Source organism: Leuresthes tenuis, unplaced genomic scaffold, assembly GCF_036924035.1.
Source record: "Leuresthes tenuis unplaced genomic scaffold, fLeuTen1.0.hap1 SCAF_3, whole genome shotgun sequence".
NCBI classification, from domain to species: domain Eukaryota; kingdom Metazoa; phylum Chordata; class Actinopteri; order Atheriniformes; family Atherinopsidae; genus Leuresthes; species Leuresthes tenuis.
The window spans coordinates 3,141,442-3,167,031 of record NW_027325357.1 but is presented as its reverse complement, the minus strand read 5'-3'; the positions used below and the strand labels follow the sequence as shown (position 1 = coordinate 3,167,031).

Sequence of the window (25,590 nt, the reverse complement as noted above, 5' to 3'; positions counted from 1 at the left end):
CTGCCTCTGCACCAAACCTCAAATGTCCTCCAGGTGCACTCGAGGAATTGAGACATCCTTCTGCATATTTGGCTCATATCAGTTTTCAGGTTGAGGACAGAAGAGAAGAGACAAAGAGGCAGAAACTGGACAAATGAGAGGAGTGTGTAGCAAAAAGAGCAACATTTACTGTGTTCGCCACTCGGCTAAGCATGTTATAATGCTGACAAATGTCAACCAAATACTGTTTAAGTTGCAGGTGAGGCTGATGAGAATGGAATTGTGGAGGTATGTGGACAAAAGCTGCTCAAAACAAGACATATTTTTGCACTTGTATCACAAGTTCAGACTGTTTCCTGAGCTCCTGATGACATGTATGTGACAGAGTTTAGTTTAAATAACACAGAGAGACAGTATGACAGCTCCTTTTTCCAACCATGAATTTACAGCTCTGTTCAGAGCAACTCATTTTAGGGGTGGAGGGACCCACTTGACCACAGGATCTGTCCTTGGATACCATTCCATCAAAAATCCTGCCTCATATCAGCTGCATGAGGCTGGGCTTCACTGTTCCCCTGTGGGGAAAGTTAGGATGTTAGAAATCAGATTTTTATCCCACTTAAGCCCTGGTAGAGGAATATCAGCACATTTTTTCTTGGATTCTCTGCTGTGTTACAACAAAAGCAGCATGATTTAAAGTTGAAGCTGGGTGGAGATAGAGAAGCTCAATATTTCTACACTGAGATGGGAGTCAGATGTAGAAATTAAAAGGGAGTCGTTCCTTTCCACAGGCTCAGGACGGGAGATTGGACTGAAGACAAGTTTCGGTGCAATCTGTTGGTTTCCTTAGCTTGGATATTGTTTTTGAATTGGCTCCATATGAATTAATTGGATTATTTTGAAATTAATTCATTGGATTATGATTACAATGAATTGAATTCCAATTGACTTGAATTGGACTGTATTACTTAAGTGCCTTGAGGTGACATTTGTTGTAATTTGGCGCTTTATAAATAAACTGAATTTAATTGAAATCACTGCTAATCTGAGTCCCTCACTGAATGGGCTGTGTTGGACCTAAGGGGCCCAAATAAAGTTGTTTTGGTCGAGTTATGCTTAAAGTTTACATCTTTAACGGGTAACTGGGAAAAATATCAACCTGACCGTGGCTCAGAATGAGAAGTCAGTCAGATGATAATAAAGAATTCATCATTTGAGACAGAGAGGGGCAGAAAAAGTGAGCGTTTACACTTTTAAAGTAGTGTATTTTTGTGTGTTCAGCAAGTTTTATGCTCAGGTTAAGTGGTGTTGACAGCAGGGCTAATGAGGGGAAGGACCATGGAGAGTTTCTATGATTACAAAGCCAGAGCTCTCCTCCTCCTCTTCCTCCGTTCCCCACATCCTGTCCCTCACATCGGAGCAAAACAAAAAGAAACTGAATCAAGAGAGCCGGGTCTCTTTTCTGTCAGTTACTCATGCACAGATGGAGCCGAGGGATACAAATGAGAGGAAAGGGGGGGTCTTTCCTCTCAGCTGTGAGGACCAAAGAAAATAAAACCATGAAAACATGCCTCAGACTGAGGCAGACTTCAGTCTCTGGGGGGGAAGAGAGACTGCAGAGCAGATGCAAGCTGAAGATGGCTCTGACAAACACATGAAAAACTAACCCTACTGTTGCAGCTCCTATTCATCCCTTGAGTTGGGAGCCTTTTTCCTCAGAAAGCCTGGAGAACTACTGCTGAAGAGCACTTTAAAAGATTACAAGAAAGTCTGGCTGCTTGGAAGCAAACAGGAAGAAATGCGAGCGTGGATCAGCACTTTCACACAGTGCTGCATACGTTCTCATATCTTCAGTAATGATCTGTCTGAGCTTGGCTTGAAACGCCACAGCTTTTAAAGTACTTGGCAGGAAGTTTGTTCCAGTATTTTTGGAGAATTTGGCACATTTCTGACAAACCATCGGGGGAAACATCACTCAGAAATTGGGGTTTGAAGTGAATGGTTTTGTGATAAATAAAGTATTTTTGACACAAGAAGCCAACTTTTTAATAAAGTACAACTGTATCAGAAACATGTGGCATTTCTAACTAACTAAAATGACTGTAAAATCACTTTAATATTCACCTAATTATATGTTTTATCTCTGTGTGATAAATCTCTCTAGTTTGAGGTCAACTGCAGTTTCTGGTCCTTTTTGGGTCCAAACAGTTGCCTTTGGTGGGAACTAAGAATCTAAAAGCATCTAAAGCTTGTCTGCACAGTTCTGTATCCATCAACCATCCATCCACCATCTTCCCAGTTCTGTATCCATCAACCATTCATCCACCATCTTCCCAGTTCTGTATCCATCCACCATCTTCCCAGTTCTGTATCCATCAACCATTCATCCACCATCTTCCCAGTTCTGTATCCATCCACCATCTTCCCAGTTCTGTATCCATCCACCATCTTCCCAGTTCTGTATCCATCAACCATCTTCCCAGTTCTGTATCCATCCACCATCTTCCCAGTTCTGTATCCATCCACCATCTTCCCTTCACTGTTACCCAAATCTCATGACCATGAAATGTACTGGTGCATCCCCGGTTGGAGCAGAAATAGACGAGTAAATCAAAAGCGTCGCCTTCCGGCAAAGCCCCAATCCCTCGGTCCATGTCTTGCTCAGCCTTGCCTTCACCTGAGGCAAAGACCCATCTTCACTCCATCTTTTTCCAGTTGAGAACCAGGGCCTCAGACTGAGGGTGAGAGAACCATCAGATGACAAAAAGAACATAAAGTGGGGTGTGATGGACCTTAAGGACGACATAAACAAAGAAACAGTTAAATTTTTGTGTCTAATAGTTAATAAATAAAAGCAGTTTTACTCTAAAGAGTCAGAAGAAGTTAATTCCATCCCTGATGTTGCTGTTCCGTCACGTTTAGCCTCACAACACTGTTCATTTAACCATAAATGCTTACAAGGAGAAAGAGGCATGTGTTTTAAACCCACCCCACACGTTTTCCACACAGCTAACTGTCCTACTTCAATGTCAGTTAAAAGTTAAAATGCATGTTTAGGCCTAATAGATCGCAGCTCCTGTCCTGCACAAAACCCCAACCTGAGGGTTAGGATCAGCAGGCAGCGACTTCATATGCTTCACACTGAGAAATGCAGCATTTGCTTACATCAAAACCATAAAAATGGGAGATTTTTCTTTTTAAGTGGGGAGAAATAATGTTTTTGTGACTTTTTTTTCACAGAAAATGGTGATTTTTATCGTTATCTGTTACTGTTTCAGTGTTGTGTGACGATGAAGTGACGCCACTGCTGAGCCCTGACATCATCCCAGCTTGGATGTTTCCATCAGACAGAAAGGTAAGAGCAGAGATGACTGAGGGGAACTTTTCCTGTGCGTGGACTCTTCTACAGACTAACTATTCTCATAACAAATCTGTTTGTCGATGCTTAAGCTGCAGCTCTGATGAAAGTCTGACTTTAATCCACATCTGAATTTCAAAGTTACCATCAACATGACTCGCGTTTTTCCGCTCTGGGCTGTTTATTGATGAAGATAATCAGTTAAGGATGATTTTTATGCGCTGGAAAGATGTTTGTATCTCTTTAAAGGCATGTCTGAGATGTTTTTATCTCCTCAGGAAGATGAAGTGTGTGAAAGGGTTCGTGTAAATAGATTTAAGAGATTCTGTTACTTTGGAGTCTTGTAATCTTTGCTCTGGCTCGGTCTAAAACACACAGAAACCCTTCATATCGCCGCATAACACAACACACAGCAGGGAGATGGGGATGAAGATGAACGGGCAGCGAGAGACGTTACAAATGAGCAAAGTCAGCTGACAGAAACTGAGCCACAGGAGTGAAAACAGGAGGTTGAAAGAAGGGCAGAGAGAAATGTGAGCGAATGGAAAAAGCGGAGAAGCCGGAGAAAGGACGAGTCCTGCCTCACAATCTCCCTCCTTTAACCAGCTAATTATTTCTTCACCTTGTTAATGTGCTGGGCTTAATTCTTTTAAACTAATCCAGCACTAAAGTCCGTATGAAGTAAATAACACCCACTAACATAAGGCTTTTCTCTTAGCAATAGAACTACTTGAATTTGGCTCGTTTCCAGGTCAAATGAATCCGCGGCAGTCGCGTCTTTTTTGGATCCGGCTTTGATTGGCACTAATGGAAACCAGACCTGATCCTTTTATCTGTGTGGAGCTCTGAGCTTCCTCAGAGATGCTGAGGACTTGCTGCTTCTGTCGTGTAGCAACAGGAGAGCATTCAGTCTGTCAAGTGAAGGGAAAAACAGAAGAAAGTGGCTGAATTAGTAGAAGGCACAACACAGATGGACGTACATCTCTCACCCAGCCTTTCTGGTCTCTCTGTCACAGAAACTACGCTCTGATTATCCATTTTCATTCAAACCGGGCCATAATTGATAAGATGGACACCGTGCACGAATAAACAAGAAGAAAAACCAGCGACTTAAACCATAAACTGAGGTAACAGATCAATACAAGTTTCACCTGCTGGCTTTTTAAAGCGAATGCAGGTTTAAGGCACTTTAAACAGAAGGTTTCCATCCTTTAGACACAGAACATGGGAGCATTTGTTGTTTCCATTGAGCCTGCCTTGTGCTCGCTGCAGATTGGAAGAAAATCTAACTCCTTGGAGATCAGTTCTGTATGTTGTTGCGATTCGTGTGCACAGGCTCTGCAGCTGGTAAACCATGGGCACAGGTTTGAATTCCTTAGAGCTCGTCTTCACCAAGCAAACAATCAGCGTTTGGGACATCCGGCGTGTCTGTGGCCATCTGTCTCTCCTCTCTTTTTGATGTAAAAACGGCCCCCGTTGGACCCCATTCAAGCCTCCTTCCATGATTCGCATTTACTCCAATCACATTCCAGCTTCTGCTGAACTAAAAATAGACGAGGGCAGCAGCACTGCATGTATCGCTGCCATAAAGAGCCAGTTTGTCATGTTAAATCACTGTCAGATCTGTAATGAATGGACTCCATTGTAAGTAAACGTATGCTTAATAAAAACGTGTACAAAACATCCCATATGATGAGTTAATTTAGATTTAAATGCAGGTTTTTGAGTCTAAACACATTAAAACAGCCTCTGGAACCATGTTGTATGATTAAAAACTTAACTAATAATGACCTGACTTTATATAAACATTGTTTTTTTATATATATCTATAGACTCCTGCTCCAACTGGCAAAGTTGTGTCCCTTGGTGCATGCTTATGTTGGAGTCAGCTGTTTTCTTCGTGGTGTGTTCAAGAGCAACTGTTTTCCCTGACACAACCGGCAGGAGGGGGGGCCTTTTTTTTTTTACCCTTTCCACCACCACCAACTTGTTGTTGGCTTTAAAGAGGTGTCTTCATAAATCTGTGGGTACAGTTTATAAGATGAGAGAACAGATTTCCACAAGTTTTCTTTTGTTTTTTCGCTGCTGGCACTAAACTGGCTCCGAAAATGTCAAATTTAACATGTGGAGAGAGATGTTGGTTTAAAAAAAACACAATAAACATGCTTATTTTGGTGTTCGGATGGTATAAGAATGTGCTCTGCATGAATGCTACATATTCTATAACTGTGTATATATATATATATATATATATTATATATTAAGCATCTATTATACTGAAAAGAGTCCCACATGCAAATGGATCTATGAAAATAAAAGTTATACCGTATTTTCTAACAAGATCTATTGTTTTAATGAGTAAAAAGGCGTCTTTTTTTTAGATATTTTCTGAGCTTTTTTAGCCCCTGTTTGAAAGCCAGAAAAGCAAAGATGGGAAAGTTGTTTAGAGAGGAAGCAGTGATGTGTTCTGCAGTGAACCGCCTGGCCCGGAGTCAATCCCAGACCTTCCACAGCAAAGACCCAAACTCTGAGTGAGTGTGTGCCACCAGATGAGCTGCAGTGCCACATCAATGCTTTCACTTTGTGTAAATAACATCTCTGTGGGTGGTAAAAAGCAACTTCATGCTAGCTGGGAATTGTCTCAGAAAGATGTCGATATCCATCTGAGCAAAGACTGACAAAATGATCGGCTGAGACTTTGAACCTGACACTCGACAACTAGATTTAATCCAGTCAGGTTTCAGGAAATGATGTAGAAGTTTTCCAGATAGATCAGATAGAAAACGACGACCTTATAAAAAACAGATGTTTCTTATTCTTCGTGTCTCAGGCTGCGGGTGAAAAGGTTTATGCTGCTCATCTATTATATTGCTGCTCCCAGACTTGGTTTTAAGTTAATCAATTAAATTAATTTTGAGTGACTCAGTGTAACTGAGCATGGGACAGAAAAACATCTCTTTTATAAACTCTTTGTGATGCTCAGCAGAACTCGAGCTCATAAAACAGCCGATGAAATGAGCTGATAACTCAAAATAACCAAATACTAAACTGGCTCCATCAAAATGGGATGTTTGAAGGCTGGTGTGATAATTCCAAGATATCAGACCCACGATGCTTTGGGGGGAAAAGCTCAAGATGCATGAAAAACAGTTTGTGATTCAGCTTTTAACTGGATAAACTGTAAAGATGGCTGTCCACGCCCACTCCCTTCACAAGTGTGTTTATTCTGCAGAAAGAGTCTCTCTGCTCATTGTCCTCCGGTCCAAAAAGAGGCTCCATTTTATCGTTCCCTGCAGACGTCGTGTTTCTAATTAACGTAACGTTGCATCCAACCACCGCCGGCAGAGCGTAGCAGCAGGACCGAGCCCGGCCGGCCGTGCACTCTGTAACCCTCCAACGCAGCTATAATTTGAATTTGAGGGTTTAGATCTTCATTGTGAAACGTTCTCGACAGCATTTCAAACAAAGTGTCAAAGTGAAACTGATCAGTTGTGGGTTACGTAACACAAAAGAACTAAAGCTGCTGTTTTAGGAACATTATGAACAAACGCTGCGAGAAGGAAGCGTGAACGTGTGAATCCATCCAGAACAACATAGTTCTTCACCCCAGAGTGCATGAGTCATCTGTGGCCTCTGACCCCCTCAAAAATGGGCCAACCAATCACATTTCAGCTGGCACTGAGCCAGAGGTGGCGGGAGTCAGAGATGATCTAAAACCAGACACACAACTTTCATCCACAAATGTTTTTATTTAACATGGAAGAGGAGTAAAGGCTTAACATCTACGCTGTCTCTCTCTTGTCTTGCGGAAGAATCTCTTTGATTTATGCTGAATAACTTTGCTGGCAGAACTCTGCAGGGATTGATTTGTGTGAGAGATAACGCTGTGTTTTCTATTTTCTTTGAATCTTAAGGGAAAATTAAAGCAGTTTAAAGCTTTCTTCTAATGATCACGGATGAGCTCAAAGCCAGAGGTTGTTGGAAATGAGCAGAGAGGAAGGAGAATAACTGGAAAGGTCAAAGAAACGATCACATCTAAAACAGATGATTTAAAAAAAAAAGGAAATAAAGGAGACTAAACCAAGAAGGAAGAAAGTTAAACGTGTTTTCACTAATTGTGAGATGCAGCAGGGAGGGGAATAACCAACAAAAAGCCAGAGGAAAACCTGAACGAGCCAATCAGCTGCAGACACAAGTCCATGTGGCTCCTTTTAGTGTTTCAGCACAGCCGGTTCCTCAGCTCCTACCAGAGAGGGTTCCTGCTAACATGCAGCTGGAGAATTGACAGAGTGTGATGAGTTGGGAATAAGAATTCCTTGTTTTGTGATGCCATCTCCGTCCTGAAAAGTGTCGGTAAGCAGTGGAGCAGCAGAGCCCACACAAGCAAATATCAGGGACTACAATAACTTCTCTTAAATCACTCGTATGTGCTTCTTAAGCTGTTGAACGGACGAGGCCTTCAGGCCCGTCGGCTTTGCAGATTTTCCCAGTTTCTGGGGTTTGTGTGTGACATGAAACCAGTGAAATGGAGCTGAATGGCAGAGATGGTGCTGATGAGTCCACCGAAAGTACATTTAAGAAACACACACAGCACCACTCCCAGCTGGGAAGGGAGGAGAAAGAGAGGAGCCGAGGAAAAAAGCAAATTAAATCCTTCTGTCTGTGTGTGTGTCTACTTTTTCTGTATTTATAAGGTCAGAAAACAAGGCGCCCACTATGCTTGTGGGGTCCAAAGTGTTTTGTTGGGACCAAATGGATGTTCAAAGGGATTTTTTTAGGGTCAGAACTTGGTTTTATGGTCGGGGTTTGAATTATGTTATGGTTAGGTTTATGTTCAGGCATTTAGCTGTGATGGTTTGGGTTAAAGTGAGGGGCTGGGCGAGAGCAGACCCTCACACGTGCATCTTGTGTGATGGCACACACACACAAATACACACATTTGCAAATAAGCAGACACATAGATGTTTACATGCTCAAACACACTCACACACCCCAGCCCAGCCTCCCACCTCTTCACCACATGGGACCCAGTAAATCACTTGCAGGTCAAGGCTAATTTTTTTAAGACCAGATCTCACCTCGGCTTTCTTCTAGACAACCCCCCCCCGAGGTACTACACCCCCACACGCACACTAACACATGCACACACTCTGAACCCTCTCCCCTTCCAGTCCCCCGAGAATTTTTTCATCATTTGAGGAATGTTCCTCCCTCATCTCACATTCCACGTATCTACTCTTTGTGTTCATCAGTAAATGCTGCCATTAAAACGGTCATTTCTTCTTGATTTAATAAAACTTTCTCAGGTGTTTACAGGTTAGACAAGACCCCTTTACCCTATCTGTAAGTCGCTTTGGATAAAAGCGTCTGCTAAATGCATAAACATAACATAATACCTTAATCTGACAGAAAAACGGATCGGATCGGGTTACTCGCGATCAAATTAAGACCCCGAGATGCATGTTGACGACAGTGGATCGGATCGAGCGTTCTGCGCATGCTCCAGATTTTTTCCTGCGATCGTCACCCGGAAGTGGAAGGAGACGATATTCCTGTTGTTGTCGTCAGAAAGAAAGAAACAACGCGATGGAGAATGCGCCGTTGTGCATCGTCTGTGCCATAACTAGCTCATCACAGATGGAGAGGGACGCAGCTTCATCTCGCTCTGCGTTCGCCATCTTTCTGAATGCCTGAGTTTGTTGTTGTTGGTGGTGAAGACGTCAACAGGAAGTGGCTCTATTAGCGATAGCTGAAATGGGGACAGCGCCACCTATCTTACCGGGGTATGACATGCTTTGTGCCAGTGATTCCATTCATTCACCGCCATATATCCAAGGATAATTACCCTCAGATAAGGAGCAGAACCCAACTGTAGCTGTAATCCAGTTAATCTCATCATGGAGACCCACTGAGTGAAACAAAAAGCTGCAGATTTGCACTCGGTGGTCTGAACACTTCAAACAGCCGACAAGCTGCTAACTAATCATCTGAAGTCAGCTGGTGTTTGAACGAAAACAGCAGGCACTGAAGAAATCATTAAATAGGGGAAAAAAGACAAGAAATGAACAGTTTTCATTCTAGATATGATTGTGGGTGTGATGATCTGTGCAGAAACGCCGACATCGGCTGATTCTGACTTCACTGAAGGAATGATGGAAACATGTAGCTCTGATCTAACAGCTGATTCACAAACAGAAGATGAAGGTTCAACTGTATGATATTTCATGGAAACCTTTAATTTGGAGTTGGAGAGTGTTTGGAATTTATTTATTTGTTTTTGAAGAGTCATTCTCCTCAGAAAATAGCACCTGTTTTGCATTTTAATGAGTTTTTAAGATCAAACAACTGGAGAATGCGATCAATAACCTGAAAGGTGTCTGATAACGTTTGATTAAATCGGAATCAGATCTAACAGGATGTGAGCGTTTCTGCTCTCTGGTCAGGCTCACTTTCCAGGTGAGGTTCACTTCATCTTGAACAAGCCTAAAAAACGAGATTTTATCAGTTACCATTTGGTAACTAGATCTGGGGACAGGAGGCAGTTCGAGGAAGATGATTGAACCGTTACGTAAAACGTCATCGGTTCAATCAGAATGGGTGCAAGGAAGAGAAAGGATCACTGCTGACGTAAGCATCCATTCCTTATGGACCCACTTCCTGCTCATCTCTGGCCTGAAATGTTTCTTATAGCTGCTGAAGTTTTGTTGAAAAAAGCTCTTCTGCAAAGCTGTTGCTGACATGGAAAAACCAGAAGTGAAGTGTTTCAAGTTATTTAAACTCAAACTCATGACAGAAAAAGCTGGTTCAGACCAGAATGATGTAAGAAAATAGGCCCAGATTGCACCATGACTGTGTTTTCCACGTTTATTTTGCAGATGATGTCATCGTTCATGATGTCATCAGCTGCCACGTCTCCACTTAAACTCGGCTTTAAGTTTACCTGTTTAAAAACTAGTCTGCATGAGCTATTATTGACGTAAAATTATGTGATTTATCCCAGTTAAATGGTGGTAAATGCACCATTCTTATGTTAGAGATGCACACTGACGCTGAGTTTCACCTCAGCTCATTACGCGAACTACGACGAGTCGGCTATCCTTCCTTGGTTAGATTAGGGGCTTATTAGGGTAGAGTTGGTGCTCTGACTTGGGGCCTTCTGGGGAGTTTAGGTGGGATTTGCAGTTGTCATTATGAGTTGTGCGGATATGAGCAAACATTTAGAGGCTCTCAGGTTATTTTGTCCTGAGTCGCTGCATGATGTCATTCAAACGCAACGTCTTCGTACAGAGTTCACATGTTGTGTTGAGGAGAAGCGTTTAGGCTTTGGAAAAGTTTTAAAAGTCCTCTCTCCCTGCAGTCAAATATGATAATTCACTGGTTCTGCTCTGTTTCCTCCCGTCCTGCTGACTGTCTTTCAGAGTAAACTCTGGAGATCTCAGCAGTCTCAGCTGTGCATGTGTGAGTTTGACCCCTTTAAAAAGCTAACAGAAGGGGGCTGAGGGTTTGTCAGCATATTAAAACACTGCCAAAGGGGGTCTGGGTCTTTTATGAAGTCAGTTTTAAGCTGATCCTTCTGCTCTGCACCGTTCTGTAAATTTAGTTGAATTATTACCCGCTTTGTAATTCCACTACGCTGAAGCTTCCTACAGATTATCTGCAGAGCTGACAACTTCAGGATCATTTCATGCACAGCCAGAGGCTTTCTGCCAGAGAACGGAACGAAAGGCAATGATCTCACACTGCTTCAATAATGTTGAGGTCCGGGCTCTGGGGAGGATTCATCCCTCCATAAGACCTGTTGCCACTGATTTTCAGTCCACTTCTTGTGTCATTTGGCATAGCTCAGCCTTTTCTCCCTGTTTCCCTTCCTTAAGAACGGCTTCTTGACAGCCACCCTTCCATGGAGACCATTTCTGATGAGGCTTGGGCCAACAGTAGATGGATCAGCTGAAGGTCCAGATGCATCTCTCAGGTCCTGTCAGGTCACAGCTGGATTTTTTCCTCTTTCTTAAGGACTTCACTTTCAGATCCTGTTCATCTGCTGTAGATAGTTTTTTAGGCCTGACACTTCTTCTTTTGTCCTCCACTTGTCCAGTTTCCTCAAATGTTTTAAGGACACACTGCACACCATGCTGAGATATGCCAAGTTTTCAGCTAATAGCTCTTTGGGAATCACCTTGTTGCTGCAGAAATCCTATTTTCTGTCTGTCAAACTGTGTTTTCTTTGCTGTTTTTCATAGATGCAGCTAAAGAAATGGGAACAAATGATGTGTCTTTGTAACAAAGTGCCTAAAGATCCAATTTAAAATGGCTTCTTTGCTAAGTTGTCTGTTCTGTGTCGACACAACACTGGTTCATCCCTTGAGTTAGGAGCCTTTTTTCTGCCTGAATGGTTCATAGGTCAGAGTTAAGTGGCTGAACAAAGAAAAAACACATTCCTCTGAAGATGTTCAGGTACAAGGACTGAAAATGAGGGGAAAAGCAGAAAATGTCCAAAGAAAAATCTTGAAAGACCTTCAGAAAGCTGCAGAACTATTGATCAAGAACCAGATTATAAGAAAGTCTGGCTGCTTGGAAAGAAATATGAAGAAATAAGGACCAGATCAAGGATTGTGAATAGTTCTGTATATTTAAACCCGTTTGTTATTCATGTAAAACAGCCTGTAAAACTGCATCATTTTTTGTCTTTTAGCAGCTGGATGTTGTTGAAACTTTCTCCAGGTTTGCCACGAGGGGCTAAATGATACCTGAGGAATAAAGAGTGTCTTTGTCTGGTACAGAGTCGTATACGCCGCTGTCACTTGGCTTGCTTTGGCTCATAATGATCAGACCTGGAGTCTCAATCCTCGTCTGTTATGTGCAGTTGCTTAGTGACTCTGTTGGTTCTGGCATCAGGACCAGAATGTGTTTCTCCTTCTGGGTCAGGGCTCCAAACTAGGTTACTCTGAGCTGCTTCCACTGGCAGCTGGCAGCGTTTCTGTCACAGTGTTGGTTTTGACGTAATGTCAGGGGAGTAAAGCTGTGCATGGATCAGCTTAATTTGGTTCGCCTGCTAATTGGCCCTTAAGCAAGACGTTAAATCACACACACACACACACACACACACACACACACACAGGACTGGCAAAGTGATCAGAAAACTTCACTCGTTTGTTTAGATCCCTTTTGGCTGTTGTACATCTGAAGCTTCTCTGTGGGACACGTGCACATAAAATCCCGACTCAGTCACACATAAGACTAAAGAAGCAACTTGATTAAACTTATTTAATCACAATATTCTTCTTCTAGGAGTTTGTTTTTTACTGATGTGTCCACCCTTGAATTGCATTTTCCCCCAAAGTTTATTCGTTTAGGAAAAAAACTCACCGTTTGGCATTTGTTCAACATGTTTTTTTAACACATTTTCAGATTTTACACGTTCAGTTAGAATCATGGTCACTTTTTTATCCTCCCTACTTGTTTTTGCACATTGTCTGTTTGCAGGTTGATTGTTTTCTGGTTCATCGTGTTGGTTATAGATCATTTTCTGGGTTTTTTTTGTGTTTTCGCTCCTTTTACTTTAATTCTGTAGTGTATATTATACTTTCTATTATCCTGGTCAAATAACTAAATTTGCCCGTGTGGCATGAATAAAGTATATCTAATCTAATCTAATCCAACCACAGATTTTAAGAGGATATTTTAGGCTTGAGAGCTTATATTTGGGTGTCATTTTGTTCTGTAAACGTGTAAAACAATGAGCTGCTGCTTCACTTCACTGAAGAAATAGTAATGTTCTACCCATACTTTGTTCATTTTGTTCATTTTATTTGATCCAAACAAGGAAAGCCGACTCATAATTGGCTTTCTTTAATTACTAACCAGTCATAGCTTTGAAATTCCGATTTGCCATTGAACGCACCATCTGTATAGCACCATTTGGGTAAAAACAGTGGAGTGATTGATAGCCAATACGTGACTGAGGAATTATGATGTAAGCCAAAAGGAAAAAGGACCAGTAGCACAACTGGCACAACTGGTTTAAAGGCTTCTTGCAGTGTGTTAATCTATTCTGTAGGAAGATTTGTTCAGCTTTAGATAATAGAGGCTGCTCTGAAAGGAGAGGATCTGAAAGAATATCTGAAGGTTTGGTCATTGTTTTTGGATCATCCAACAGAAAACTTGAAAAACCTGCTGCTTCAGGTGTTTCTGGGTGGATTATCTGCCTCTTAGCCTCTGTTATGGGTCATGCAACCCAAAGATGCATCTTAAAGGCCTGGTTAAGCCCCTCCCTCATGCCTGCGTGGGTTAGCAACCAAAGCGACTGCAGAAGTAACAATAACTCATTCTAGTTGTTATCCTTCTGACTTTTAATGAATGATTTCATTCATGTACGATGGAGTATTGCAAATAAGAGGTTCCGGAGGAACTTGCTTTTTAAATTCAAGCAGATTACAAACACACTCAGCGGCCACTGTTCAATTACCTGTTAGCACAAACAGCTAATCAGCCAATCAGCCGCAGCTCAATGCATCTAAACACGTAGAGGTGGTCAAGACATCCTGCTGAAGTTCAAACCGAGCATCAGAACGGGGAAGAACGGGGATTTAAGGGACTTTGAACGTGGCATGGTTGTTGGTGCCAGACGGGCTGGTCTGAGTGTGTCAGAAACAGCTGATCTGCTGGGATTTTCACCCACAACCACCTCTGGGTTTACAGAGAACGGTCCGAAAAAGGGAGAATATCCAGTGAAAATGCCTTGTTGGTGTGAGAGGTCAAATATAAGCTAACAAAGTACAACATAGGCTAACGTTCCGGGGTCAGTGTTTACAGTTTTCCCTGATTAACCGTATCAAATTCAATGAAATAATCAACTTATTCAGCATGAGAATAAGAAGAATAACTTAATTTTCCAGAAAGCGAAAGGCTGAAAGAGCTATAACTCTGCAAACGTTTCCCTCTGACGTGACATTTGGAGGTGGTAAAGATATATTCTTGTAAAACCGAAAGCTTTGACCTTTGGCTGGTTGTTAAGGAATGGGATCACATTGTGTTTTAGTGTTGGTTGATGTGAGCCTGTCTCACAGAGTGAGCCAGCAGTATATTGATCATTCAGCTCTCTTTCCAGTTGAGTAATATGGTTTTCTTGGCAACTGTTGATGCTTTTAAGATGTAGGTTTGGCCTTGTGGGACTGTAAGTGAGGAGAGATGAACTTAAAGACAGATGGAGGGAGGGGTGAGGACTGCCTTCCCATGACCTCTGATTTAAACTGCTGTGCAGAGGCCGAATTCATTGACTTTTTCTACCCAAAGCAGAACATGATGGTGAGATTATAGGTGGCACCAGAGAGATAAAGATTCATCTCAGTGCTGTGGGCATCTGTTCTGAATTTTATGGCAATTCATCCAGCGGTTTCGGAGGTGTCTAAAGTAAAATGGCGTGCTGGAACCGCCTCACAAACAAGGCTGAAAATCTGCCTTAAAGTTAGAGAGTGAATTTATAACTGCCCTCCATCTGTACACCAGTTTGTGCGCATATTTGTGGGTCTGATTCAAGATGTTCCTCTGTTAATGTGCCCCAGAGATGCTGGATGGAGCTTCGTTTCCTGTTTTGGATCGTCTGAGCGTAAGTGTGGTCCGGTTGATTTAGGCTCTGGCATGACTGCCTGTGCAAATAGACAACGAGGTGAAAATAGACAAAAGCCAATAAGAAACAAACAACTAAAGAGACGGCATGTGTTTATTTTAATTTACATTATTTATTTTGACAGCTACGGAATATCAAAATAAAAAGAGACGCAGATGTTTCCTGATGAAAGACTTTTGGGACATGGCAAAGATTTTGTTGTAAAATGTGGAGTCAACAAAATCTCTGAACATCTTGAGGCTTTCACATCGGTTTGAAACTTTTTTTGCTCTGTAGCGTCATCTTCTGTCTCTGAATGTGAAAGTGTTTGAGTTGGATTCACTAGAATCTCTGTAAAATGGAAATGCGTCTGAAGTTTTTCTCCCTTTTGGTCTGCAGGATGTCAGTGAAGCTGCGATTCGACTCTCCGTCAGATGGAGGTCTGGTCCACAGAAGCCGCTCCTTCACCGGGTTCAACTCCCTGACTGGTCGACAACGGTGGGTTGGAGATGGTGGGAATAAACTCTGAGTACGAACTAACGGCTCCTTTCGATATAAAAAAAAAAAGAAAAGAGGAGCAAATGTGTTCAAGTCCCTTTTTCCTCCACAGGACATCCAAAATGTGCTCGATATTGCTGCCAGCAGTAGGGTTGCAGCTCTTCCAAATGAAACAACCTGCTCAAACACCTAAATATGACTCATAATGGCGCCCCACAAGCAGCAGGGGCGAACTACTCACTGAGAACAGTTTGGTGAAAGTCGGCGTCCTTCAGAAGATATTTAGATAACTGGAGATCCATATAACGGAGTGAACGGGGCTTAGAGGATGCAGCCTCTAAATAAGGCATTATCTGTCTTTATTTCACCAATACTTTAAGAAGAATGAATGAATGAACGTGTGCTATAGCTCTGTTAGCTCATAGCTGCTGTTATGTGGCTACTTGCAGCTACAGGAGAGCTAACGGAGGGATTTCTACACAGGCACTCTACTGGGACCACTTCATCCACACGCCCCCCTGCAGCACAGTTTATTCACTCCGTGCTCTGTGACAGTCGGCTAACTTCACACACAGTTTGCTGCTGATAGTTTTGTGCAACATGGCAGGATATTTATCAGATTTTGAGGATGTGAACGATGACTTTGAGTAAGATGGACGTTCTTACCGGATTGAATAAACTGTGCTGCAGCGGCGGGCGTCGATGACAAGTCTGTAGAAAGCCCTCTATAAGCCCCCCGATAGCCACCAATAACAACAACACAGCAGCTATGAGCTAACAGAGCTATAGCACACGTTCATTCATTCTTCTTAAAGTATTGGTGAAATAAAGACAGATAATGCCTTATTTATAATCATACGACTTGTATGACGTTGGAGCTGATCAACAAGTGTTACAACAACATTATTACCTTCATGGACGCCATTTTACTGGTTACCAAGGTCGTAAGTTTGCATAGAAACCATGAGGACAAGTCACAACCAAAGTTTGGGAAAAACAGTTCTCTACAAATGCTTAATACTACGAATGAGTTTGTGAAAAATATTATATTTAATGCATTATGTAAAGAAATTTTACATGAGAATATTAGCAAAAATATTGGTTGGGACAACTCTGTCTTTCCCAAATTTACGCTCCTTGAAATAAGCCCAGCGCTTGTCATGCACTGGGGGGTGTCACACCAATCAGAGCACCCGGATCCAGTCCACAACACCAATAAAACCAAAATAAAAGTCCATTGTCCGTGCAACAATAAAACCAATAGAACGTGCAAACGTCAGTGATTAAAATAGCAAAGACGAAACCACACATGTTGTTACAGGAGGCTGATTAATAGGTCCTACTGTGCCACTGAAACCGATGGAACAAGCTCCTAACAAAGCATCAGTATGTGACGGTTGTTCAATGAGGCATTCGACTCAGTTGGCTCTGAGTTTCTGCCAGTACTCCAACTTTGAGCATCTCGTGCGATAAAACTTTTATTTCGTGACAAATGTGAAGGGAATGAGTTCCCTGGTGCCTCATCATTGTCAGAATGAACGACTGTAGGCAGAAAATAAAACTCTTTGAAATATGAACAGGAACTCTGACCAGATTCTGTCTTTTTACCCCGCCCTCTGTTGAAGTTGTTGTTCTTAAATCTCTCCGGCCTCAGACGAGCCTCTTAATTGATGGGCAGACACATTAAGATGTGAACTGTGAGTGAAAGAGAAACAAACGCCAGCTGGCAGGCTCAGGAGACGCTGCGACCAGCTTCCTGTGTGACTTTATGGGTGTTTATACGGACAAAACACAACCATCCAGACATTTTTACATCGAAAACGCAGAGGCACGCTAAAAAACACGCACACCAATCATTCCACTGACTGAGTGGTCCTCCTTGAACCGTCATTATAAGGCTTTGATGGTGAAGAGCAACACGACACAAACTCGCCACAGACCCTGACAGAGAGGACCAATATCCCGCGACATGAAGGCACTTTTAGATCCTCGTTTGTAATTACAGACGGTGTCTGACAGAGGCTTCACACGGCGGAGCTGAAGCTGGAAAAACACTGAGGATTTGTGCGTGTGTGGGCAGACGGAATAAGCATATTTTCTCTCATTTGTCATGTTTAAAAGATATTTCAGTCAACTCCATAAGTGCTGTTTTACTCTTGTCAAAGTTGTATCGGCCTGTAAAAAGGAGCTTTGCGTTTGCAGTGACGTCAGAGTAAAACTTTTCATTTCTTTTGCATTTGTACAAACTGCAGTCAACAGTCAGTGGGTCTCCATGATAAGATTATGATGAATCTGCTTTCCTTTGGTTATTAAGGTATCAGAGAAAAGGTTCTGTGCCAACGCTTGATGGGATTTAAGGGAATATGGGACAATAGCTCCAAGAAAAATGCCATAACAGAAACCATCGAAGTAAATATCCTTCTGGAAAGTTCCCTTATTTGAGCCTAAATCTAGTCCTCAGTCAGTGGGTCCACATGATGAGATTAACTGGATTACAGCTACAGTTGGGTTCTGCTCCTTATCTGAGGGTAATTATCCTTGGATATATGGCGGTGAATGAATGGAATCACTGGCACAAAGCATGTCCTACCCCGGTACGATAGGTGGCGCTGTCCCCATTTCAGCTATCGCTAATAGAGCCACTTCCTGTTGACGTCTTCACCGCCAACAACAACAAACTCAGGCATTCAGAAAGATGGCGAACGCAGAGCGAGATGAAGCTGCGTCCCTCTCCATCTGTGATGAGCTGGTTATGGCACAGACGATGCCCAACGGCGCATTCTCCATCGCGTTGTTTCTTTCTTTCTGACGACAACAACAGGAATATCGTCTCCTTCCACTTCCGGGTGACGATCGCGGGAAAAATCTGGAGCAGGCTCAGAACGCTCGATCCGATCCACTGTCGTCTACATTTGGATCGAGTTATCTCAGGGTCTTAACCCGATCAGATCTGTCAGATTAAGGTGTCTACATGAGCTGATTTTAGCTATTAATCCGATCCGATGGCGCTCATGTAACCGCACTGAAAGAGACCTCCAACAGAAAGGAGGTTAAACGCCACTAAAACAAAGGAGGTCATCATTGACTTCAGGAGGTCCAGGAGGAAAACGTTCATTTGGATCGAGTTATCTCGGGTCTTAATCCGATCCGTTTTTCTGTCAGATTAAGGTGTCTACATGAACTGATTTTAGCCATTAATCCGATTCGATGGCTCTCATGTCACTGCACTGACTTGGTCTCATAAACCTGTTCTGTAAACACCTGAGAACCTGAGAAAGTTCTATCAAGTCAAGAAGAAATGACTGTTTTAATAGCAGCATTTACTGATGAAGAGTCTCACAGTGAAACGTTGGGAGGAATATCGAGGTTTTGAAAGGCTCAGATGAAGCCAAACAGCTCTGTCTTTCCCGCACACACAAAAAAGTCGGCACATATCAGAACTAAACCACAGTTTGCTTCTGCCTCAGCAGTTACTGATAAGAGAGTTTCCACATCGGAGCTATGAAGCTGCAAAGTCCTTCAGAGGAGGAAGGAGAGGTGTGGATGGCACGATTTCACACAGATACAACACAGAAGAAACTGTTTGTAGGCAGTAAGACAACAACATCTTACTTAAACACCCGTCAGTTCACACAAGAGCACTATTAGAGCTGAAAGTAGGAGCTCATCTTGTGGGAATCCCAGCTGGAGCTTCATTTGGAGTCTTTTCTTTGAAACCCAAAGGGTAAATAAGTTATGAGCCTTAAGGGCACGGCTTCTCTTCACAGCAGCCTAAACGGAGGACAAATATGACTGCTTTCTTCAAACTGCCCAACTCATTCAGGAAGATGAAAAAACATGTCTCTGGCATTCCTGAATCCACATCTGTGAATGATCTCTCACATTAATCAAGCTCTTAGGCATTTCTTTTTATCATCCGTTATAATCCCGGTTCTGAAGTTGATTTATCGTATGGTGGGTGAACTAAAAGAAACATCAAGCCTTGAAAAGATTTCCTAAATGGTTTAATAGAAAGTCAAACTGAGCCTTTGGCCTCTGATGTTACAGTCAGACCGAGGTATTCAGTTCTAAGTCTGAGAATAACCTCTTTAGGGCTGTCGCTGAATAGAATTTTCTGATTAATTGTTGAGAGACGTTCAGCATTGAGAACGCTTCTTACAGTTTTGCTTATGAATCCTTTTTCTGTTGAAGTCCAAATCATCTGAAGCCTTTGTCTTTTTATCATATTTACCTTGTGGGAATGCATTAATCATCACTGAGTATTGTGGGTTTCTGTGCTCTTCACCTTGGATTTAACAGTAAATTCTTTGTAGCGTATTCAGTCCCCACTATTATCCCACAAGCTCACAATACTAAAGATTTACATTTGGATACAACAGATCTGTTATATCAGATCAGAGTTGTGTGTTTATAAGTTAGTTTTCACCACGTCCATCACTTCAAAGTCTAGGTAACCACAGACAATACATCCATCCATCCATTTTCTATACCTGCTTAAAGGGGAACTCCGGTATTTTAAACCGAGACCTTATTTCTGGCATGAAATACGTTCATCTACTCACTGTTATGCTGTTATGTGGCTACTTGCAGCTATAGGAGATCTAACGGAGGGATTTTACACAGGCACTCTACTGGGACCACTTCATCCACACGCCCCCCTGCAGCACAGTTTATTCACTCCGTGCTCTGTGACAGTCGGCTAACTTCACACAGAGTTTGCTGCTGATAGTTTTGTGCAACATGGCAGGATATTTATCAGATTTTGACAACATGAACGATGACTTTGAGTAAGATGGACGTTCTTACCGGAGTGAATAAACTGTGCTGCAGGGGGGCGTCGATGACATCATCCCAGTAGCTGAGTGTTTAGAAAGCCCTCTATAAGCCCCCCGATAGCTTCCAATAACAACAACACAGCAGCTATGAGCTAACAGAGCTATAGCACACGTTCATTCATTCATTCTTCTTAAAGTATTGGTGAAATAAAGACAGATAATGCCTTATTTTTACGTTTGACGTCAGAATATCATCAGGTAGAGTACCGGATGGAATATAAAGTTTATGGAGATCAGACAGAAATAAAGACACATTAATGCATGTTTGTTTAGGTATAATTAGTGCTAAAATCGGGTTTTTGTTAGGATTTGTGGATTTTGTGGGCTGTGGTTTAGTTTTGTCTGTTTTTTTTCTGGATTTCATTCCATTTTGTTTTCTTTTCCAGTAGAGTGCCTGTGTAGAAATCCCTCCGTTAGCTCTCCTTTAGCTGCAAGTAGCCACATAACAGCAGCTATGAGCTAACAGAGCTATAGCACACGTTCATTCATTCATTCTTCTTAAAGTATTGGTGAAATAAAGACAGATAATGCCTTATTTAGAGGCTGCATCCTCTAAGCCCCGTTCACTCCGTTATATGGATCTCCAGTTATCTAAATATCTTCTGAAGGACGCCGACTTTCACCAAACTGTTCTCGGTGAGTAGATAAACGTATTTCATGCCAGAAATAAGGTCCAGGTTTAAAAATACCGTAGTTCCCCTTTAATCTGTCGGTCGGGTCACGGGCTGGAGCCTATCCCAGTGATCATTGGGCGAGAGGCGGGGTACATCCTGGACAGGTCACCAGTCCACGCTCACACTCACTCCTCGGGACAATTTTAGAGACACCAGTTAACCTACATGCATGTTTTTGGACGGTGGGAGGAAGCCGGAGTACCCAGTTTCTCACATCACGCACATCAGCCAATCAGGGAAGAGCTAAATCATCAGAGGCGGTTTAATCTGACGCAGCACCGGCCCGCGTCACGTGACACGGTGTTTAGTCAGAGCTCCTCAGCTCTGCATCGAGCTGAACTCACATTTTACGAGTTTCAACAGGCAAAAAGTCAACATTTAATGAGCCTGGTGTTTTCAGTGCTGACTGAGAATCTTTAATTCAATTTTATTAGTTTGTTTGACAGGGACAATGCACATTAATAAACAGAAGGTTGTATTTCATCTCAGTGTCACAGAGTCGCCCTGAAAACAGAATAAAAGGTGATAGCAGCTCTTTCAGGGAATTTTTACTGCTCGGTTTTAGAGTTTCTGGGACTGAGTTACAATCTCGTGCAGCTTTTACAGAGGGCAGACTGACCCAATGAGCTTTTCCTAAGAGGAATGACACAATCTCCCCTCACTGAGCCTCTTGCATCTCTTCTTATGTTGACACACTGAGCAGAGAAGTAAAGCCACTTGAAGTCTTGTAAATAAGACAAAGATTTATACATCTAATCATGTTTTCCCAACTCAGCAGGTTATATTTTTCCAATATTGAACAATGACTCTTATGAAAAGTTTTCATACTTGGCCTGAGACCAAGGGAACAGCAGGGAAATGCGATGTGAGAGGACCAGAGAGAGCATGTAGTCTCAGCTGCCTCAGTCGACACATCATGGCTAATGAACCTGAAATTCCAGAGCTTGTTACAGACATTATTCACATGAATTCAGAGTCAGAAGACCAGTTCATCTCCCGTCAAACCGGATCGGATCGGATTAATGGCTAAATTACAATAAGACTGAGTTATTCAGCTCATGTAGACACCTTAATCTGACAAAAAACAGATCGGATCGGGTTACTTGTGCTCGGGGCCCTGCGCCTGTTAGTGACATCACAGTCTATGATTGGCTGGACGTTGGCACGGTGACGTAAGGGAATGTGATTGGTCCGGACAACTTATTGAAGTAGTAAAAAAAACAACCTATTGAAGTCGTTTTCTTCGTAGGAAACATGGACGGCTTTTACAAAGAAATCCAGCATTATCTTTCGAAAGGGACTTGACCCCCGAGCACATCTGGTTCTTATGAAATGGGACGCAGTGTAGTTTGTAATAAAGTTGGAGTTTCTATCAAATTAAATTAAACCTCATATTGGCAAAAAATACTTCATTCATAAAATGTAAATAGTGGGGTAAACGTAAACTCACTACTTTGTTTTCTTAGCTGTTGTTTTTGTGACTTTTATAGAAATGCTGACATGATTAGCTCAGTTTCCAAATACATTTTGTACTGAAAAAAGTTTTTTTACGAGTGGCACATCTGGTACCTACACCGTCAGAAAGAAAGAAACAACGCGATGGAGAATGCGCCGTTGTGCATCGTCTGTGCCATAACCAGCTCATCACAGATGGAGAGGGACGCAGCTTCATCTCGCTCTGCGTTCGCCATCTTTCTGAATGCCTGAGTTTGTTGTTGTTGGCGGTGAAGACGTCAACAGGAAGTGGCTCTATTAGCGATAGCTGAAATGGGGACAGCGCCACCTATGGTACCGGGGTAGGACATGCTTTGTGCCAGTGATTCCATTCATTCACCGCCATATATCCAAGGATAATTACCCTCAGATAAGGAGCAGAACCCAACTGTAGCTGTAATCCAGTTAATTTCATCATGTGGACCCTCTGAGTGTCTCCTTCTCCTGGCTCAGCGCTCCTTAAACATGTTGTGGGGACAAAAGAAGCCTCTCACTGACTCACATTTCCTTTAAAGTCCTGCTGGATGTCGTGATTAAACCTCAGAATATGCATCGATGTTCTTTTATCGTTTCAACTTTACGCTTCCTGAGGCCTGTGAGTACCTGGGTAATACTGTGCTGATGTTTGTCCACATTATTTCCACATGTCAACACTGTTCCATAAAAAGGAGGTTTTGTTTTTATTTAGAAATGTTTTCCGACCAAATCGGAGCTTAAGCGACCACATTAGCTGTGAAATGGATGGTAAAAGTGTCATATTCTGCAGCTGTTTGTCTGGCTCCTCCCCTTGAAACGACTCCCATCCGATAACAAACTGAACTTCACTGACACCGAGGCTTGTTATCTGCTGTCAGACGATAATATAACCACTGTTCCTCTTGTGTGTCTGTGTTTTTAGGTCTTCCTCTGTGCGAAACTCTCTTCGCTCCAAAGCCATGACGGGAGGTAAATCTCCCAGGATGCACCTCTCCCCGCGCAGAGGGTCTGGATCTATCTGGTCTCTGCAGCCCGAGCAGGTCGACAGGATCTTTCTGGCACTTCGCAAAGGACTTAAGTATGTGAACTTTGACATGAAGCGTACTGCGAAATGTTTACTGACACAAAGAAATAAGGCAGTGAAGGAATTACTCGGATAGCAACATCAAAATGCATCACGACAAGTATTCCTCTCACTGGTTGAAGTGGAGCTCGCACACAGTTAGACTCGCAGCCGCTGGACAGAAATTCCTTTCAGTGTCACCTCTTCCAGAGATAAAGGGTCTCTGCCAAAGCAACCCTGACCTGTGGAGGCCTGAAAGCCGCCAGACCTCTGAAGGTATGCTGCAGCAGGGGCTCAGATCCTCTCAGGCCTTTAGGTGGTGAGGTTGGGCCTCCGTGGATCAGATTCGTTCATACAGCGCATCTTAAATTTACTCAGTTGGATTGAGATCTGGAGAATTTGGAGGCCAAGGCAACACCTTGCAATTGCTTCTCCTCATATGGTTCTTGAGCCATTTTATTCAGCATGGCAGGGTGCGTTATCCTGCTGAAAGAGGCCAGAGCCATCAGGGAGTTGAGTTTTATGAAGATGTGTGTTTGGGCAACCTGGAGTTAAGTAATTTAAGCTTTTATTGAACACCACAGCTTCTCCTAACCACACAAGACCAGGCCGTCACTATCTGGATGAGCACTTTCACTCATGGTTTGATGTTTTTCTATCATAACAGTGAGAATAATCCAATAAAACATGTATGAAAACACCACAACACTGACTACTGCACAAAGAATAGCTATTTTAAGTAACTTAAAACACACTCAAACAAAACTATTACTTCACAAACATGGTGTCACAATGCATGCTGGGAAGTCTTCGTCCAGATACTCCCCCCAAAGCGCTACAATATTCAGGTTTAGGCAGGTGATAAATGCCCAAAGCCACACTCCCACAATGCATCCTGGTGTCTTCACCAGGTAACGGACACATATGGAGTCATAGCCAATCGACATGATGTAAAAGAAAGGTGAGGCCAGGCCTCTTTCTTCAGTGCTGAACCAGCATTAAGTTGGACCAGAGAACATGGAGAAGCTTTCGCCCATATGTCCGTGTTCTACTGGGAAAATCCAACAAAAGCTGCATTTATTGAGTTCAAATCCTTATCTTTGCCCATTTTTTCCTGCCTCCAACTCATCAAATTCACACAACATGTCCACCTCCTGCCTAATACAAGCCCACCTCCTGCCAGGTGCTATTGTAAAGAGATGACTAGTGTATAATAATGTTCTGGATTGTTGGTATAGAGTCTCAGAACCAACCAAACTCCACCCGCCTTCTCTTACACTGGACCCGAGGCATGAAAAATGCAAAAGATTGACTGAATCTTGAGCCATCTGGTTTGTCCTCTCTGAGCTACTGTAGAAAAAAGGCAGAGGAGCAAGGAAGCTGTGTTTTCGGATATTCAATTCAATTCAATTCAATTTTATTTATATAGTGCCAGATTACAACAATTGTCATCTCAAGGCACTTAAATAATAAAGTCCAATTCAAGCCAATTGGAATTCAATTCATTGTAATCATAATCCAATTAATTCATATGGAGCCAATTCAAAAATAATATCCGAGCTAAGGAAACCAACAGATTGGACCAGAACTTGTCTTCAGTCCAATCTCCCGTCCTGAGCCTGAGGGACTGTGGAAAGGAACGACTCCCTTTAACAGGAAGAAACCTCTGGCAGAACCAGAACCAGGAAGAAACCTCTGGCAGAACCAGAACCAGGAAGAAACCTCTGGCAGAACCAGAACCAGGAAGAAACCTCTGGCAGAACCAGGAAGAAACCTCTGGCAGAACCAGAACCAGGAAGAAACCTCTGGCAGAACCAGACTCAGGAAGAAACCTCTGGCGGAACCAGACTCTGGAAGAAACCTCTGGCAGAACCAGACTCAGGAAGAAACTTCTGGCAGAACCAGAACCAGGAAGAAACCTCTGGTAGAACCAGAACCAGGAAGAAATCTCTGGCAGAACCAGACTCAGGAAGAAACCTCTGGCAGAACCAGAACCAGGAAGAAACCTCTGGCAGAACCAGAACCAGGAAGAAACCTCTGACAGAACCAGGAAGAAACCTCTGGCAGAACCAGGAAGAAACCTCTGGCAGAACCAGAACCAGGAAGAA

The 25,590-nt window shown here is 42.7% G+C and overlaps 1 protein-coding gene across 1 annotated transcript in view; it reads left to right on the top strand.

Annotated features, from left to right (window-relative positions):
- Positions 1-25,590, top strand: part of ripor3 (RIPOR family member 3) — a 68,069-nt gene that overhangs the window by 17,578 nt on the left and 24,901 nt on the right. Inside the window, exons 2-4 of the mRNA XM_072381445.1 lie at positions 3,258-3,334; positions 15,342-15,440; positions 23,342-23,497. Coding sequence (XP_072237546.1) covers positions 15,343-15,440; positions 23,342-23,497 — 254 coding nt within the window. The 5' untranslated portion in view covers positions 3,258-3,334; position 15,342. The remainder of the gene's footprint in view (positions 1-3,257; positions 3,335-15,341; positions 15,441-23,341; positions 23,498-25,590) is intronic.